The sequence below is a fragment of the Lissotriton helveticus genome, chromosome 8, assembly GCF_964261635.1.
Source record: "Lissotriton helveticus chromosome 8, aLisHel1.1, whole genome shotgun sequence".
NCBI lineage: Eukaryota > Metazoa > Chordata > Amphibia > Caudata > Salamandridae > Lissotriton > Lissotriton helveticus.
In genome coordinates this window covers 1,458,748,918-1,458,764,694 of record NC_136069.1, presented here as the reverse complement: position 1 = coordinate 1,458,764,694, position 15,777 = coordinate 1,458,748,918, and the positions used below count along the sequence as shown (strand labels likewise).

Below are 15,777 nucleotides of genomic sequence, written 5' to 3'. Positions count from 1 at the left end.
TTCAAATTTAGAATAAGGTGAAATGATTTAAATATGCACTGTTCACTTTAAATGAAGCCTCATATGCCACGCCCCTATTTGGAATATGTATACCCTTGTCTGTTTCACTGTCACGTCATGTGATCAAGCCTCGTTTTGGAGGCGAAACGTGTCATGGCGGATGGCTGGCAACAACTTGCACAAATAAATCACTGAGGAATTATCACGAAATTTGGGCTTACTCGGCGTTATTCTTTTCTGGGGAGGAAAGATTTGTGTATATATATATTATATATATATATATATATATATATATATATATATATATCCTTGAGCTTACAGAGGGCTCACAGTGCTGACCTCACCCTCCGGTGAGCCTCGCAGCTGCTTGCCTGTCAGGTCTCCGTCTGGTTCACACCATGCCCGACGCGTTTCGAGGCTATCTACGCCCCGTAATCATGGGTTGTGTGAAGTACACACTGAAACTCGCCGTTCCTTTCACAATACTTTTATTCATTGCAAAAACGCCCCCAGTGGGCGTGGCTCACAGATGATGCCCTGGGGCATGATGGTAACTGTGGTCCTTGAAGCGGCAAGCATATTATTCACTTGAGTAGAGTCAGTGTTCGTACAACAGTTACTTCGGTGCCTTGTATTAAATTCCTTAAGTAGGATGGGTTCACCTGTCAGGCAGCAAAGTTTGTTGCAGGTCAGCAATGCTTCTCCCAAGAGAAATCGTTTCACTCCAAAGCCTTTCCCTGCCCGCAAAGCTTTCTGGAAATGGAGCCCCTCTGCCTCGGCCAGGACTGCCGCGTCTGTGTAGTGGAAAGCAAATGCGCTTGAGCTTACAGAGGGCTCACAGTGCTGACCTCACCCTCCGGTACTCGAGCCTCACAGCTGCTTGCCTGTTAGGTCTCCGTCTGGTTCACACCATGCCCGGCGCGTTTCGAAGCTATCTACGCCCCGTAATCATGGGTTGCTTGAAGTACACACTGAAACTCGCCGTTCCTTTCACAATACTTTTATTCATTGCAAAAACGCCCCCAGTGGGCGTGGCTCACAGATGATGCCCTGGGGCATGATGGTAACTGTGGTCCTTGAAGCGGCAAGCAAGGACCATAATCATCAAAGCCTCAGACAAAGGGGGTAACGTTGTAATTCAAAACACCTCGGATTATGTGGAGGAAGCAAACCGTCAGCTAGGAGTCAGGGAACATTATCAACTGATGGAAGAGAACCCCATTGATAAATGGAAGGAAGAATATCACAACCTCCTACTAACATGGAGAGACAGAGAACTGATCGACTTTGAAGAACTTATGTACCTAAAAACCGAGAATCCCATCACGGCAACAATTTATTTTCTGCCGAAAGTGCACAAGTCGATAAACAGACCACCCGGAAGACCTATTGTTAGCTCAATTGGATCTCTCTTAGAATCAACTTCAAGATTCATAGACATCTTTCTGATGAACTACGTAATGAAATTGCCCTCCTATCTACGTGATACAATGGACTTTGTAAATAAATTGAAAAACATAAAGTGGGAGAAGGGTTTTCTCATGGCAACCATCGACGTTTCTTCACTCTACACATCCATACGACATCAGGATGGTGTAGATGCTGTAAATTCCTTTCTGAAAGAAAGATCAATAAACTTCTTGGAACATTCGGCCATGTTGATTGAAATGCTGACCTTCTGCTTGAGACATAACATCTTTCTCTTCCAAGGCAATCTCTATCTACAACAACAGGGGACGGCAATGGGTACATCTTTTGACCCCACATATGCGAATCTACTGATGGCTGTCTGGGAAAAAGAGGTTCTACTAGAAGAGAACAAAAAACATCAGAAAATAAAAAGCTGGTATCGATATATCGACGACCTCTTTTTAGTATGGGACAGAAACCAGACAGATCTACAGACCTTCATAGATTCCTTAGAAAGTAATCGGTACAATCTACACTTCACATCAACCATCAGCAACATCAGTGTGATTTACTTGGATGTAGAAGTGGAGATACGCAATAACAAACTATGCACTAAAATGTACCGCAAACCTACATCCTGCAATAGCATTCTCCATGCCAACAGCGGTCATCCCTCAAACTTAAAATGGAGTATACCCTATGGAGAAATGCTAAGGGCCAAAAGGAACTGCTCTGAAGAAAAAAACCTGAATACAGAAATAGAAAGAATGTTTGGTCGTTTCCTATCTAGAGGATACCCATTGGAAGTCCTGATGACAGCAAAATCTCGCATGCAACTAAAGGATAGAGTGGATCTCCTGATCTCTCGGAAAGAACAAGCACAAATAACTAAAGATCAGGGAAAACCGGAGAAAAGAAAACAGGAGGAGTCAGGGAACAAAACACGTCTCATCATGGACTTTAACAATCAGAGTCAGAATCTCAAAAGGGTGATAAAGAAAAATTGGGAAATTCTCCTGCTGGATGAAACACTTGGGGAACACCTAACACCCTATCCGAGTATCACCTATAGGAAAACAGCGTCCCTAGGAGATATCCTGACAAAAAGCCACTTTGAGATCAAGCCGAAGGAAAAAACAACTTGGCTGGACACACCAGGGTTCTGGAAGTGTGTAAAATGCAAAGCCTGTGAGCATGGTCAGAATATTAAAGAATACAAACTCCAAAGTGGAAAAATTGAAAAAATCACGGATCATATTACATGCGATTCAAAATTTGTAATTTACAGACTCAGATGCCCGTGTGGAAGAGACTATATCGGGAGCACAATTAATAAACTTAAACTGCGAATCCTGCAACATCTGCGTGCGATCAAAAACAATGATCCAAACTACCCCATGGCGAAACATTTCAATGAAAAACATCAAGCAGACTGTAGTAAACTAACATACTCAGGATTAAAAATCGCCAAAATATCTGAAAGAGGAGGAGATCGCATTTTAAAACTAAGAAAAATGGAATGCAGAATGATTCTCGGAATGGGCACAGAATACCCAATGGACACAATTTGGACGCTGAGCTTCACGTCCATCTGGAGAAGTGATCAAACAAATGTGATTATTGACTAATTCCAATGTTCCAATCTCTCAATGTGCATTGTCTGGAGATGAACTCACAATTGTAAATAAAACTGTAAGCCCTAGAAAATACAGATATCCAAAGGAGGAAATAACTGAACTTGAGGGAACAAACTGATTCACTCAGCCAAAAATAGGACTGGTAAGATAAAGGAAACAACAGATAAATTGTACTTAATGGAATCGATCAAGTTTGTGCAGGAACAGACTATCCCGTACTGGAAAGGACGAATATTTATTAAAGGAGGGAAAATCTACTTTAGAATACAAACCTTGGATGAAAAAAGACAATGTAAAAAAATATAAAAAGAGAGAAGATAACTCAATATCCATAGAAATGCCCCCCCCCCTTCTATTGTCCCTATTGCACATAGTGGATCGATCATTCACTACAATTTTAATAGGTTTCACTTGGAATGAATAGTAACAGTCCTTTAGCAACTTTTGCAAATACTGTACTTTACAAATAACTTTGCCTGCATGAATCACTTATTTGCTTGATATGAATTCCTCAAAATGAACTTTAAAAAAGAATTCTAAAAAAATGAACTCTCAAATGCACTTTGGAAATCGCATATGAATCCCACCTTGGTCTACGAAAAATGTCAATGTCAAAGCAAACTTTTATTTGAGTACTTTACACTACATATATTACCTTTTCACATATTTAAGATCATTTCAGTAATTCGCTGAAAAATTAAGTGAATAGACTCAAGGGGTAAAAAATGGCGAATGCAAGAAGCCGTGATTTCTCACTCAGAATTGTTAGTCTAGTTGTTTTTTTAAAGGTATGGAAACTGATAAGGGGACTTAACACTGAGCACAACATAAATTGTCTAGACACAAGGGACTCTATGGTCCAGTTGAAGACTAAGTATAGTCGAAACGCGTAGGCCGTCCTGTTGCTTAATGCACGTGGTGTTTGTGAAATAAAGAAAACTTAAATTCTAACTTAGCTGCTGTGGTGCCGTGACTTCTGTGGTGAATATATATATATATATATATATATATATATATATATATATATATATATATATATATATATATATACACACACACGTTTTACTGTTGCGGCAAGTGTTTTAGCAACAAAAATGAACTTTTTTAGGAATCTCAAAGAATTCCAGAAGTGCTGTCAGAAAGCTGGAACTGTTGCATCTTTCTAGGAGGAATCGAGTGTGTAGGTATTCACACGTCCTGAAACGCAACAGTTCCACCTTTCCGGTTACATTTGCACTTGCTAACTGTCTCCTATTTTTATATTCTCCATATGGGAAGCATTTTCTCTTTTTCTAACACCCCACCATTTTTAGGAGGTTATCTTCCCATTTACACTTTGATAATGGGTTTACTCCGGCCCTTAAAAGGAGTTGATATGCATCCATTTTCAGGATAACTACATGCTCAGGTTTTATGAATCTCCACAAACGGGCATATTTTAATGTATTTGCCAACATATGCAGGTGACCTCACGATTGAATACACCCAAACCAGCTTTGTGGGATTTAGTCGTTTGTTAAAAAACATAATTTATATACAATGTTGCATTAGTTAATCCACTTATGAGTGTACATTCACATTTTTATGAAAATGTTGTTAATTCCAAATCATAATTTATGGCTTTAGGTGCATATCTATCAAAGTAAAGTTGATCTTAATCTTCTGTATGTTTTTGAGTTTGCGGCCATGTTTATATTAAGAGTTGTGCTGGCCCAGTAAAAAAAAAATATTAATTATATATGCGGATGACTTTTAAGAGTTTCAAAACGATCATGTCTCATGACTTCTTAATCCTTAGTGTTCTTGTAGGTGTTTGTAGTATGCTTTCCTTATTACTAAGCTAATAAATCCTATTATGTTTTTTGGCAGATTTTAAATAATCTGTATTGCACAGTGAATATTTCTAACCAAAATTGGCTGTAGGGTGAACTATGAATTCCCCTTTGAGCACCAGTAGATTAAGTACAGCTGGTGGCGTGTATGTCGAGTGGGTAGGGGGCTTAGAACGCTGAAAAGCAAGAACAATCCAAGTGAAAGAATCACTACGCTATTAAATCTTTTTTTTTTTTTGTTTTTTAACCAGCATTGGGAAAGCCAGGCGGTCTTGATTGTGAAACGTGTTGGCTTTACTGATGCCTGCATTTATCTCCCCGATGGCCACCAGTCTGGCATAATAATTTATTAAGGGGATCTAAAGGAGAAGTAGCAGGGAGAGACACATTGGGAGAGAGTAAATAGTCCTTCATTTACATCAGCGCAACGTTCTGGAGCCAGCATTGGAAAATTACAACTCATCTAATCAAACCACAGTGAGACCAAAATGCTCCTTTGTCAGGACACTCCCAATAATAGGAAGGAAAGCCAAGGTATCTGGAACAAGGAAGTGAAACAGACAAGAAAGCCATTCAATCATAAGCAAGTGATGGACACAAAGCCTACTCGAAGTCTATATTATGTATAGTAGGTCTGTTTGCTAACAGAAAGTTGGCGAAATGTAATGAAGGCATTTGAAAGAAGTCGCACAGTAATGAAAGTAATGTTATGATTGCCATAAACAGTGCCAGCTTTAGGGTGGTGCAACCGGTGTCATCGCGTCAGGCATCGAGGTACTGTATATTGCAAAGTCTTGTGTTGTTGAATTCACCTGCTACAGTATGCCTTGTGCCCAACAATTTTCAGGCAATAATAAAGTGAGGATCATTTTGGGGATGCATGTACCTGCAGGAGAGCAATTCTGGGTCTTATCTATTCACAGTTTTGACTCCCCATAAAGTAGTAGTGAGGGACAGTGTGCCTGCTGCAAAGTATAGATCAGTGGGTTACAGCTTTTGTTTGAGTCCCTTTTGTTTCGTGCGGCTCATAAGCTGCAATCCCAAAATAGCAGAGTGCGCTTTGAATTGGCATGCAAGAACTGGATGCAAACGACAACATAGGTCAGAACCTATTAGAGTAGATGATATGAGTCCTACACCTTGTGATCCTATTGCCTCATGTAGCATTTCCTAAACACTGATTTGCACATGTATGATTCATTGTCGATGTAAAGTGCTCTGACATCGTGCATTAGTATTATTAGCGCTATAAAATAACAAGCATTTGCAATGCAATAGGTCTCGCATTTGCGAGATTATAAGCTATTGGCATTGTAAATGACAATGCTTTTTATGTATATGTTTTGATAATTAACACATAAATAAAAGGCATTGTCATGTACAATGCCTATAGCTCAAACTCTTGTAAATGCGAGACCTATTCAATGAAGCGGCCGCCATTGTCCCGGGCTGCTGAAAAAGTGAAAGCACGCATGATGCGCTGAATGTTGCAGGAAAGCATGTCGTGCCTGCAGTAGGAGAAACTATTTAAAGAAAGTAGTGCTTACAGACTAAAAGAGACTCACCGTGTAACAACTGAAGTAAAAGGGACAGTTCTCAAGGGAGGTTACGAATGAAGACAAGGTGGTACTAAGGAGGGACTACAAGCCTATTCACGAATCAGAAACCAGCATTTACGAAGGACAATGACACAAGCCAATGACAAATATAGGCAGAGAGTGGGCTGGGCTCTGTTCCATACTCCAATACTGCATGGCCAGGCTCCAACAAAAAATTAAATACATGTGCGAAAAGGGCTATGGAGAGATGAGGGGCACTGTTGGAGGATGGTAGCGAGGGAATCCGTGGAGCAGAAGGACACACTGTTTGCCGGGCAACGAAGTTTGTCGCACCAGGCACCACCAGTGCTAAAGCCGGCCCTGGTCATAGATGAACCTTAGAATGTTTTACGGCAGTCATGGAACTAAAGATGCACACTAATTACGTATCTCAAAATATGTTTGCAGCTGGTTCCACTAGTGTATCATTCAAATAACTTGTCAACTTTACATTTAGCCTGCGCACTGCCAAATAATGTGTGCTAATGTGATTACATTTCTTCACAAGCAGCACTTTGCCATTACCCAATGTGAAGTTGGTATATGATGTTCCAAACACCTATGCTTCATTACGAGATTGAGTATCCTCGCCTCTCTGGATCTTTTTAACCATTTACAGAAGGAATAGGTATTTTGGACATGTTTGTCTATTTCTCGTGCTTTGAGCATTGTACTCAAATTGGCATAATGCAATTATGCTTTTGTGAATATCATTTACCGAGTTCATATCATTTTGCATTGAAATATAATTTGTTCTATTGGTTTCTGAAGTAATCCCTTTCTTTCAGCTTGACATCCTTTTTGGGAATCTTACTGAAATGGTCGAGTTCCAGGTTGAATTCCTGAAAACACTTGAGGATGGAGTGAGGCTGGTACCAGATCTGGAGAAGCTTGAACAAGTTGACCAATTTAAGGTGAAATAAAACAACAAATCTTAAGCTTGCAGTTTGTGTTTCTGTGTAGAATGTACCTCATTACCAAATAGCCTCACACTGGGTAAAAGTATTTTAAGGACAGGATATTTGCCACATTAGGGGAGCCACCCTTCTTGCTGTGTTAAAAAAATAAAAATAAAATTATGGATGCAGTGCTGAACAATGCAAACATTCACCCCCAGTCACAAAGATCTGGGTTTAATCCATTGTTCATTTGTTCACCACCTACCCGAGTTTGGACCCAGCCATATGCAAATCAGTCTTGACCCTGCTCCTTGTGGGAACAGTCCAGGCTGAACTGCCAAGGCAGGTCCTCCCTGGACCAGAAACAAGCTCCCTGGGACCGGTTTCAGGGCATCACCCCATATCAGCTAGGCTAGCTTAAATCCAGTGGTGCAATTAGCACGTGCCTCACGTCTGGGCATACTCTTCCTCCTTAGGGCGACAAAAGCAAAAAGTACAAATGATGGCCTGAATGCTGAACAATGCAAACATTCACCTTTGGTCACAAAGATCTGCTTTTAATCCATTGTTCTGTTGCTTGCCACGTCACTCCAGTTTGGACCCAGCCATGTACAAATCAGTTTTGACCCTCACCTCTTGTGAATTGTCCAGCCCGAACTGCCAAGCCAGGTCCTTCCTGGACTGGAAACAAGCATCCTGGGACCAATTTTGAGGCCTCAACCCTCATCGGCCAGGCCATCTTGAATCCAGTGGCGCAGTGAGCACAGGACCCACGTTCGAAAAAGCCAGCCAAAATTAGCAGGCAGCTTTAGTCACCATCAAGCTGGGAGTGCCACCAAAACAAGAAGAATTATTATTAAATGTATCTTATTGATGCATCACAATATAACATAAACTGTTTAAGCTAGGTCACTGGACTCCTTTTCAGAGGAAGAGCGTTCTGCTGTACTGTGTTCATGTCATTATTCTGGGTTTCAATCCTGTAACTTGGGTTGAAAGGAGAAGCAAAAGTAATCTGAAATAGGTAGGGCACCGTTTGATGTCACTTGTTTAGCAGCATAACCACTGAGTGTCAAGCAGTCACACTTTTCTCTTTGAGGTACAGTTACTCTGTGCAGTTGATTTATGCCACAGAGGCCCATCAGTGAACACTATAGAGCTATGTCTACCTGTTATTACTGCAAAACAGTTGTACTTTCCCTAAGCTTCCCCAGTATTAATTTATTTGCATTATGCAATGATCACATAAATGGTAGTTCAAAGTCACAACTGCCCTTCCATACATGCTCCCAATGCTCACATCTTTTTGTATTCATTATGTAATCAAAGTTAGATGGAAGAGCCCTGTCTTACACCCTCCCTAGTGTACCAAGTAAGAACATAATGTGACAATGGGAGCTGGCGGCGATTTAGGAGAATTGGAACCTTTGCATGGGCACAGGCATGTTAGCTTCAGATTTCGTCCTTAGATACATTCATTCTATCAACCATCGCTATTCTGTCTAGGGTAAAAATACCAATGCACTATTCCTGTAAAAACAGAAGAACAAGCAAATAGACATGAGACTCTGCATGGTTTAATATAGTATATAGCTGTAAGTACTGAAAGGTACGTGCTAGTGCCACAGAGAGAAGAGAGGAAAAGTCAATGAGAGGATACAGCACATCCTAGGTGGTGATCAGTACAGTAATATGAGTATGAGGGCTATACTGAAGCGAAATAGACACATACTGTGGAAATATAAAAAATACATACTCCCTACATTCAGGGCCATTATCAATTAAAGTTTGAATATCGTTTGTGTTTTACTGCTCGGTTATGTTTTAACGACTCCTAATATTGTAGAGACTGACATTAGTACTTTCTATGTGCAGGAGAAACATTGTTTTTATGAAAACCTGGTGTATATATTTTTCTTTTTTTTCTTAGAAAGTATTGTTTTCTCTGGGAGGATCCTTTCTTTATTATGCTGACCGCTTCAAATTGTACAGTGCCTTCTGTGCCAGCCACACTAAAGTTCCAAAGGTTTTAGTAAAAGGTGAGAACAGTCAAAGGTATTTCACATTTCTGCTACCATACCTGCTGCCTTTTCTCTTAGTTTTTCTTTTGTTTCAGTAAACTTGATTAGTATTGGTACTTAATCAACAGCCTACAAAAGATCAGCATTTCTGTTCCAACTGGAGGTCATTTGAGTCTCTGCCTCCGTGACCTCTTCTTTTTCAATGGAAGACAAGGTAGATTATATCTAGTAAGACAGGACCTTGAAATTTAGTCTTGTCCTTGGTTCAGTGCTCATCAACACAGTAGTAGCTAAAGGGAGAGAAGAAGGCCAGGCCGCCCCCACTCAACACATCATAAACAACTTGCCTGACCTGAAATACACCTAATACTAAAACTTCGACACCAAAGGGTTTCTAATACTTTCCAACTCCCTCATGAGTGTGCTCCCTATCACTAGTCAGAGTGTTGTGGTGTATCAATTTTGTAAAACCAATATCATCAAACCATCATAGAGCTTATCCCACCACAAATAAGGAAAAAGTGTGGGAAAGGAGAGAAAGCACCTCACGGTCGTAACACCAAGGGGTTTGCTGGCTGGTACTCGCTGGCACACCTTCTTATCATCATAGGTTACTTTCTCACCATGCAGTAAAAGCAAAGTGTGTGTACTCTTGTGAAAAAAATCTCAAACCCAATGAAGTAGAAAAAGGACAGTGAAACCCAAGTGTAAATGAACTGTCAGTGTATAATGTCTTTACAAGTGCCCTTGAACCCCTGTGAGAATGTAAATGTATAATTCTCACCATTAAAAACCGGTAAAGCTTACTGGCTCAACGTAACTTTATTAAGTGCTGTAAGCTTTCCCAATTAAAAATGGTTTTAATCAAACCATAATCAATTTTCTTAAGCCAACATGTTTTGTTGCAAAACAATCATGCAACTTCTTCAGGGCTGTTGGGGTTCCAAATGTAAACTTCATGCAAGATTCATATCAAATTTATTGGTTGCAGAGACTCCTCATACCTGCAACCGTTTTTAGGTGAAACACGCTTCATCCGATCACGTGCCCACGGGGTGACTGCCCAATGTCTAGTGCCCCCTGCCACGTACCGCCAGCGTCTGTGTGTTGCCAAAACCCCAGAGCACTACCCAACATTTTAAACAAGAAATCCATAAAGAACAGTTCTATGAAACAATGAAAAAGCTACGAACTGTGTTTTTATGAATATTTAAATTTTGACTCCTACTGTTGGAGGTCTCTCTGTGGATCCATATTATCCCATTTAGTTTAGCAATTTCCCTCTTGTTGCAATTTAATATACTCTTAGCTCAGCTGTTGCCTCTATACTGTGATTACTCCCTTGTGTCGATATGAGTCTGTCTAAATTATTTTACACATTTTGTACTGACCTTTCTTCCTAGAAGAACATTCTATGTGTAAAATAACTTTTTGTAAAGTTTAAATGTGCTATGTTACTTCTGAGCCCTATTTTCTCCAAGAACTCTTATCTAATGAACCATCTGCCAGAGTCATGAAAGGGCCGTTTTGTGAGTCTTTGATAGCGATTCATAAGGAATCGCTATTAAGGACTTGCAAAACGGGATTCATGTAGGAATTGCTAAATAAATTGCGATTCCTACAAATTCCTTATTTGCGATTAGCAAATTGCTAATCGCAAATAAGGAATAACTCCCCATTCATTCCTATGGGCCTAAAGGCCCATAGGAATGAATGGGGAGTTTTGCAGCGTGAATCTTTCTGGATTCACTATGCTGTGCATTATTCCGCAATCTGGTGGTTGGATCCGGAATCGTAGTCTTTTTTCTCGTTTTTTTTTTTTTCGTAGCCCAGGTGGGCGTCGACGTCCCACCATTTGGTGTACCTTCGGTGACGTCGGCGTGCTTCCGGCGGAAGCTACCACCCTTGGGCGCCATCTTCAGATTCTTTTTTCCGCCGTTGGGTCTGGATCGTCGCGTGAAGCTCCAGAAGTTTTGGAGGAGGAAAGAAGAAAAGACAGCAAATATTCACAGGTGAAGACCTGAGAACATCGACTGAAGAGGACCTTTAGAGAGGAGACGACGAAGAAAGGAGAGAACTTCGAAATCTTCGACGTCCTTCTAGGAATGCGCACACAGGGGGCCCCCTGAGCGCAGGGATGTACAAGACGCCCTTTAAATTCTGCAAGAACTGCCACCACAAGTTCGCACAGAAGGACCAGCACCCAGTCTGCAACCTCTGCCTGCCAATCGACCACGAGAGCAGAGACTGCAACGCCTGCTCCATCTTCAAGCCAAAGACACTCCGAATTCTAGAAGGACAGAGGACGGCTCACCACACAATGCAGGGCAAGGGCCAAGCCCCGACGCTTTATGAACTTGGCCTCTCCACCGACGACGAGGACAACATCGCCGAAGGCCCAGATGGCTTCACGGCCGCTGAGACCGATAAGAAAACGCCTGATAAGGTAGGAGAGTCTACGACCCCGAAAACTCCCACAGGGCCTCGAAAACCTGAGGCAGACTCTCGAAAGTCTGAGCACAGAGCCTCGAAAGAAGCACCGGCGCCGAACAAATCGGCGACCGAAGCTGCATCCCCCGAAAAAGAGCCCAACGGATCCTCCGAGAAGGACTCCCGGAGGCAGAAGGCCAGCGAAAAGCAGAGGCCATCGAAGCAAGCCCCCGAAAAAGGGCCTTCGACTTCGACTTCAACGTCGAAAGAAAAAGAGCCGAAGAAAGCTTCGACGTCGACGACGCCGCCGAAAAGAGCGGCCGAAACGCTCGACGACGAACAGGCCGCAGAAATGCTGAGGAAAAGAAGGCTCGAGGCCGAAATGGAGAACATCCTTCAGAGAAGGAAGGACTTCGATGAAAAGATGAAAAGCTACAAGATCCCCTCGAAGCCGGCACCGACCGTCGCTGAGGCACAGGAACTCAAGGAGTTCGACGCCGAAGAGCCGCCGAAAACTCCGGAGCCTTTGGAGCACGAAGAAGAGGAAGACCTCTACTACACTGAAGGGGATTACGGGGAACAGCAGTCTAACTACGGCTCAGGTTCCTCGACGGCCCAAGACCAGGAATGGCAGGACATCGAGGCCGAAAACCCAGAGGAGGCAGTGGAAACATACCCCTCGAGGCCTTCTCCACCGGATGACATTGGGGCATACAATGAGGTGGTAAGGCAGGCAGCAGCAGCTTATAGAGTTAAGCTGGAAGAGGAAAAGCCAAAAGCAGACTTCCTGCTCGAGACATTACTCCCCATACAGACAAGAAGCCAGTTCCTGCCCATGCTCAAAAGTATCACAGACCAGGGGAAGGAGGCCTTCAAGGACCCGGCTACATGCAGATCTGTAACGCCGAGGACAGAGAAAAAATACAAATTCTCCTCACAAGACCCAGCTTACATCAAGGGATCCGTCACAGCAGATTCTATAATCGCTGCAACGGCCAGGAAAAGGGCAAACGTCCCAACAACGTCTGGACCCCCACCTGACAAAGAAAGCAGGAGGATGGATCTAACTGGCAGGAAGATTGAGAGGAACGCCGCAACGCACTGACGGATGGCGAATTCCAACGCCCTCCTGAATAGGCATCAATACCAGCATTGGGATGAAATGGGAAAGTTGCTCAAGCACCTCCCGGAACAATACCGTGAGAGGGCATCACACCTTGTGGAAGAGGGGAAGAGCATCGCCAATTCGTGCCTGAAGACAGCCATGGATGGGGCAGAAACATCCAGCAGACTGATGGCCATAGGCATCACAGAAAGAAGGCAAGCCTGGCTCAGGATCTCAGGATTCAAGGCTGAGGTTCAGAATAACATCCTGAACACACCCTTCAACGGTGAAACACTGTTCGGAGCCCCAGTGGATGATAAGCTCACCCAACTGAAGGACAACGAGACGGCAAGGTCCATGGGGGCCCTGCAGTTCAGAGGGATGAGAAGGGGCACCCCTACACGGAGGCCGAACGGCAGAGGTGGAAATCAGCGAGGAGATTCTCACCAGAGTTTCCACCAGGGGCAACAGAGTGACAACCAAGGCCACCAGAGCCAGCAGAGGCAAGGCTGGAACTACCAAAGCAGGGGCCAGTCCTTTCGGTCAAGAGGAAATGGACGGGGCCAGAGAAGGAGAGGCGGTGAGCAACCCCCCCTCTAAGTGACTTCAGACGAGAGAAGGTGCTCCGCCACCAAAACCCTCCGGGGGAGGAGCACGGAAAAACAAAGAGGAGAGGGCTACACGGACAAGACACAAAGGAACATGTAACACCGGTAGGAGGAAGATTAAGATTTTTTCTCCAGGAGTGGAGAAAAATAACAACAGACAAATGGATACTCAATATTATGCAGTTCGGATACTGCATAGAGTTGGAAAGGAAGCCACCAAACAGAAAACCAAAGAAAAGACAGCACTCGGGAAGAGAGCTGCAACTACTGCAAGAGGAAGCCCAAGAACTGCTCCTCAAAGCGGCCATCGAACGAGTGCCTTTCAAAGAACGGAACAAGGGAGTGTACTCAAACTACTTCCTAGTGCCAAAAGTGGACGAAAGTCTAAGACCCATCCTGGACCTACGATTCCTGACAAATACGTCAAAACTCAAAAATTCAAAATAACGTCCCTACAAGAGGTCATCCCACAGATAAAAACCGGAGACTTCTTGTCTACCATAGACCTCAAAGATGCGTACCTGCACATCCCCATGAACAGGCAGCACAAGCACATGCTAAGGTTCACAGTAAACAAGGATCACTACCAGTTCACGACCCTGGCTTTCGGTCTAAAGTCCGCACCAAGGGTGTTCACCAAATGCCTCGCGGCAGTGGCCGCACACCTAAGAAGAAAGGGGATACACGTGTACCCCTACCTCGACTACTGGCTGGTAAAGGCAAGCTGTTACAGGACATGCAAAGAGCATGCAGAACAAGTGACAAGAACGCTAGCAAACCTGGGGTTCTCCATACACTGGGGAAAATGCTCGATGGAACCAGAGCAGGTGAAGATCTTCCTGGGAGCCCAGATCGACACCGTCCAATGCAGAGTCCTACCGAGCCAGAAGAGAACGCTCAGTCTGTTGAGGGAGAAACGTCACTACCAGAAAGGGCGAGCTCTGACAGTGAGGACTGTGAGCAAGATCTTGGGGATGATGGCATCATGCATACACCTGGTCCCCAATGTACGCCTGCAAATGAGACCACTCCAAGAGTGGCTGCAACAACAATGGTCACAAGCTACAGGAAGTTGGGAGGATCTAGTGGTGATAACGCACAGGGTGCAGGAAGAGATAAGGTGGTGGACCAAGGAGAGAATAACAGAAGGGAAACCTCTAACACCACCGGACCCAACAGTGACCATCACCACAGACGCATCCCAGAAGGGGTGGGGCGCACACATGAACAGGCTCAGAGTGAGGGGTCTGTGGAGCCCTACAGACGCAGTCAGGCACATCAACTACCTGGAACTGAAAACGGTGTTGCTAGCCCTTAAGGCCTTTCAGAAACACCTATACAACCAGAAGGTGCTAATACAAACGGACAACACCACAACGATGTTTTATATAAACAAACAGGGGGGAACTCAATCGTTCCCTCTGTCAAACTTGGCACAGGAGATATGGAAATGGGCTATACCACTAAAAATAGACTTGCTAGCCATACACCTGCCAGGGAAGGACAATGTAGAAGCGGATTGGCTCAGCAGCCAGGCTTCAGCGTCCCACGAGTGGGAACTCAACAGTCAGGAAACAGAGAGTCTATTCAGGAAATGGGGCACCCCAACAATAGACCTATTTGCAACACACCGGAATGCAAAATGCCAATACTTTGCATCCAGGCAACCAGAGGCACTGTCCCAGGGGAATGCCCTATGGATAAGCTGGTCAAAAACATTTGCCTACGCTTTTCCCCCGATACCTCTGATCCCCAGGGTTCTCAACAAATGCATGAAGAGCAACATGACGCTCATCCTTGTGGCACCACAATGGGCCAGACAGACCTGGTTCTCTCAGATAATGGAGATGGCACAGGGCCCCCCCCCCCACAAGTTCTCAAAAAGAAGAGACCTACTCTCCATGGAAAACGGAGAAATCCTACACCCAGAGCCAGAGAGCCTCAACCTCTCAGCCTGGCTCCTGAGGACTTAGAATTTGCACACCTAAAACTACCAGAGAGCACCCTGCGGGTGCTGCGAGAGGCAAGAAGGCCCAGCACACGCAAGTGCTATGGGGAAAAATGGAAAAGATTCACTCAATGGTGTTGCAAGAAACAGCTCCAAAGGAAACTGACCAAGGAATCCACGGTGCTAAGGTATCTCACGCACCTAATTAAGGCTAAACTAAGCTCATCCTCGCTGAGGGTGCACCTGGCAGCGATTGTGGCATACACAAGAGGAGAAACAGGGAGAAGCT

The 15,777-nt window shown here is 43.8% G+C and overlaps 1 protein-coding gene across 2 annotated transcripts in view; it reads left to right on the top strand.

Moving 5' to 3' along the window:
- The window catches only part of TIAM1 (TIAM Rac1 associated GEF 1), a 444,435-nt gene that overhangs the window by 388,586 nt on the left and 40,072 nt on the right, over window positions 1–15,777 (top strand). For both annotated transcript variants that reach the window (XM_078658396.1, XM_078658397.1), the window contains 2 exons: window positions 7,266–7,391; window positions 9,307–9,415. In XM_078658396.1, coding sequence (XP_078514522.1) covers window positions 7,266–7,391; window positions 9,307–9,415 — 235 coding nt within the window. The remainder of the gene's footprint in view (window positions 1–7,265; window positions 7,392–9,306; window positions 9,416–15,777) is intronic.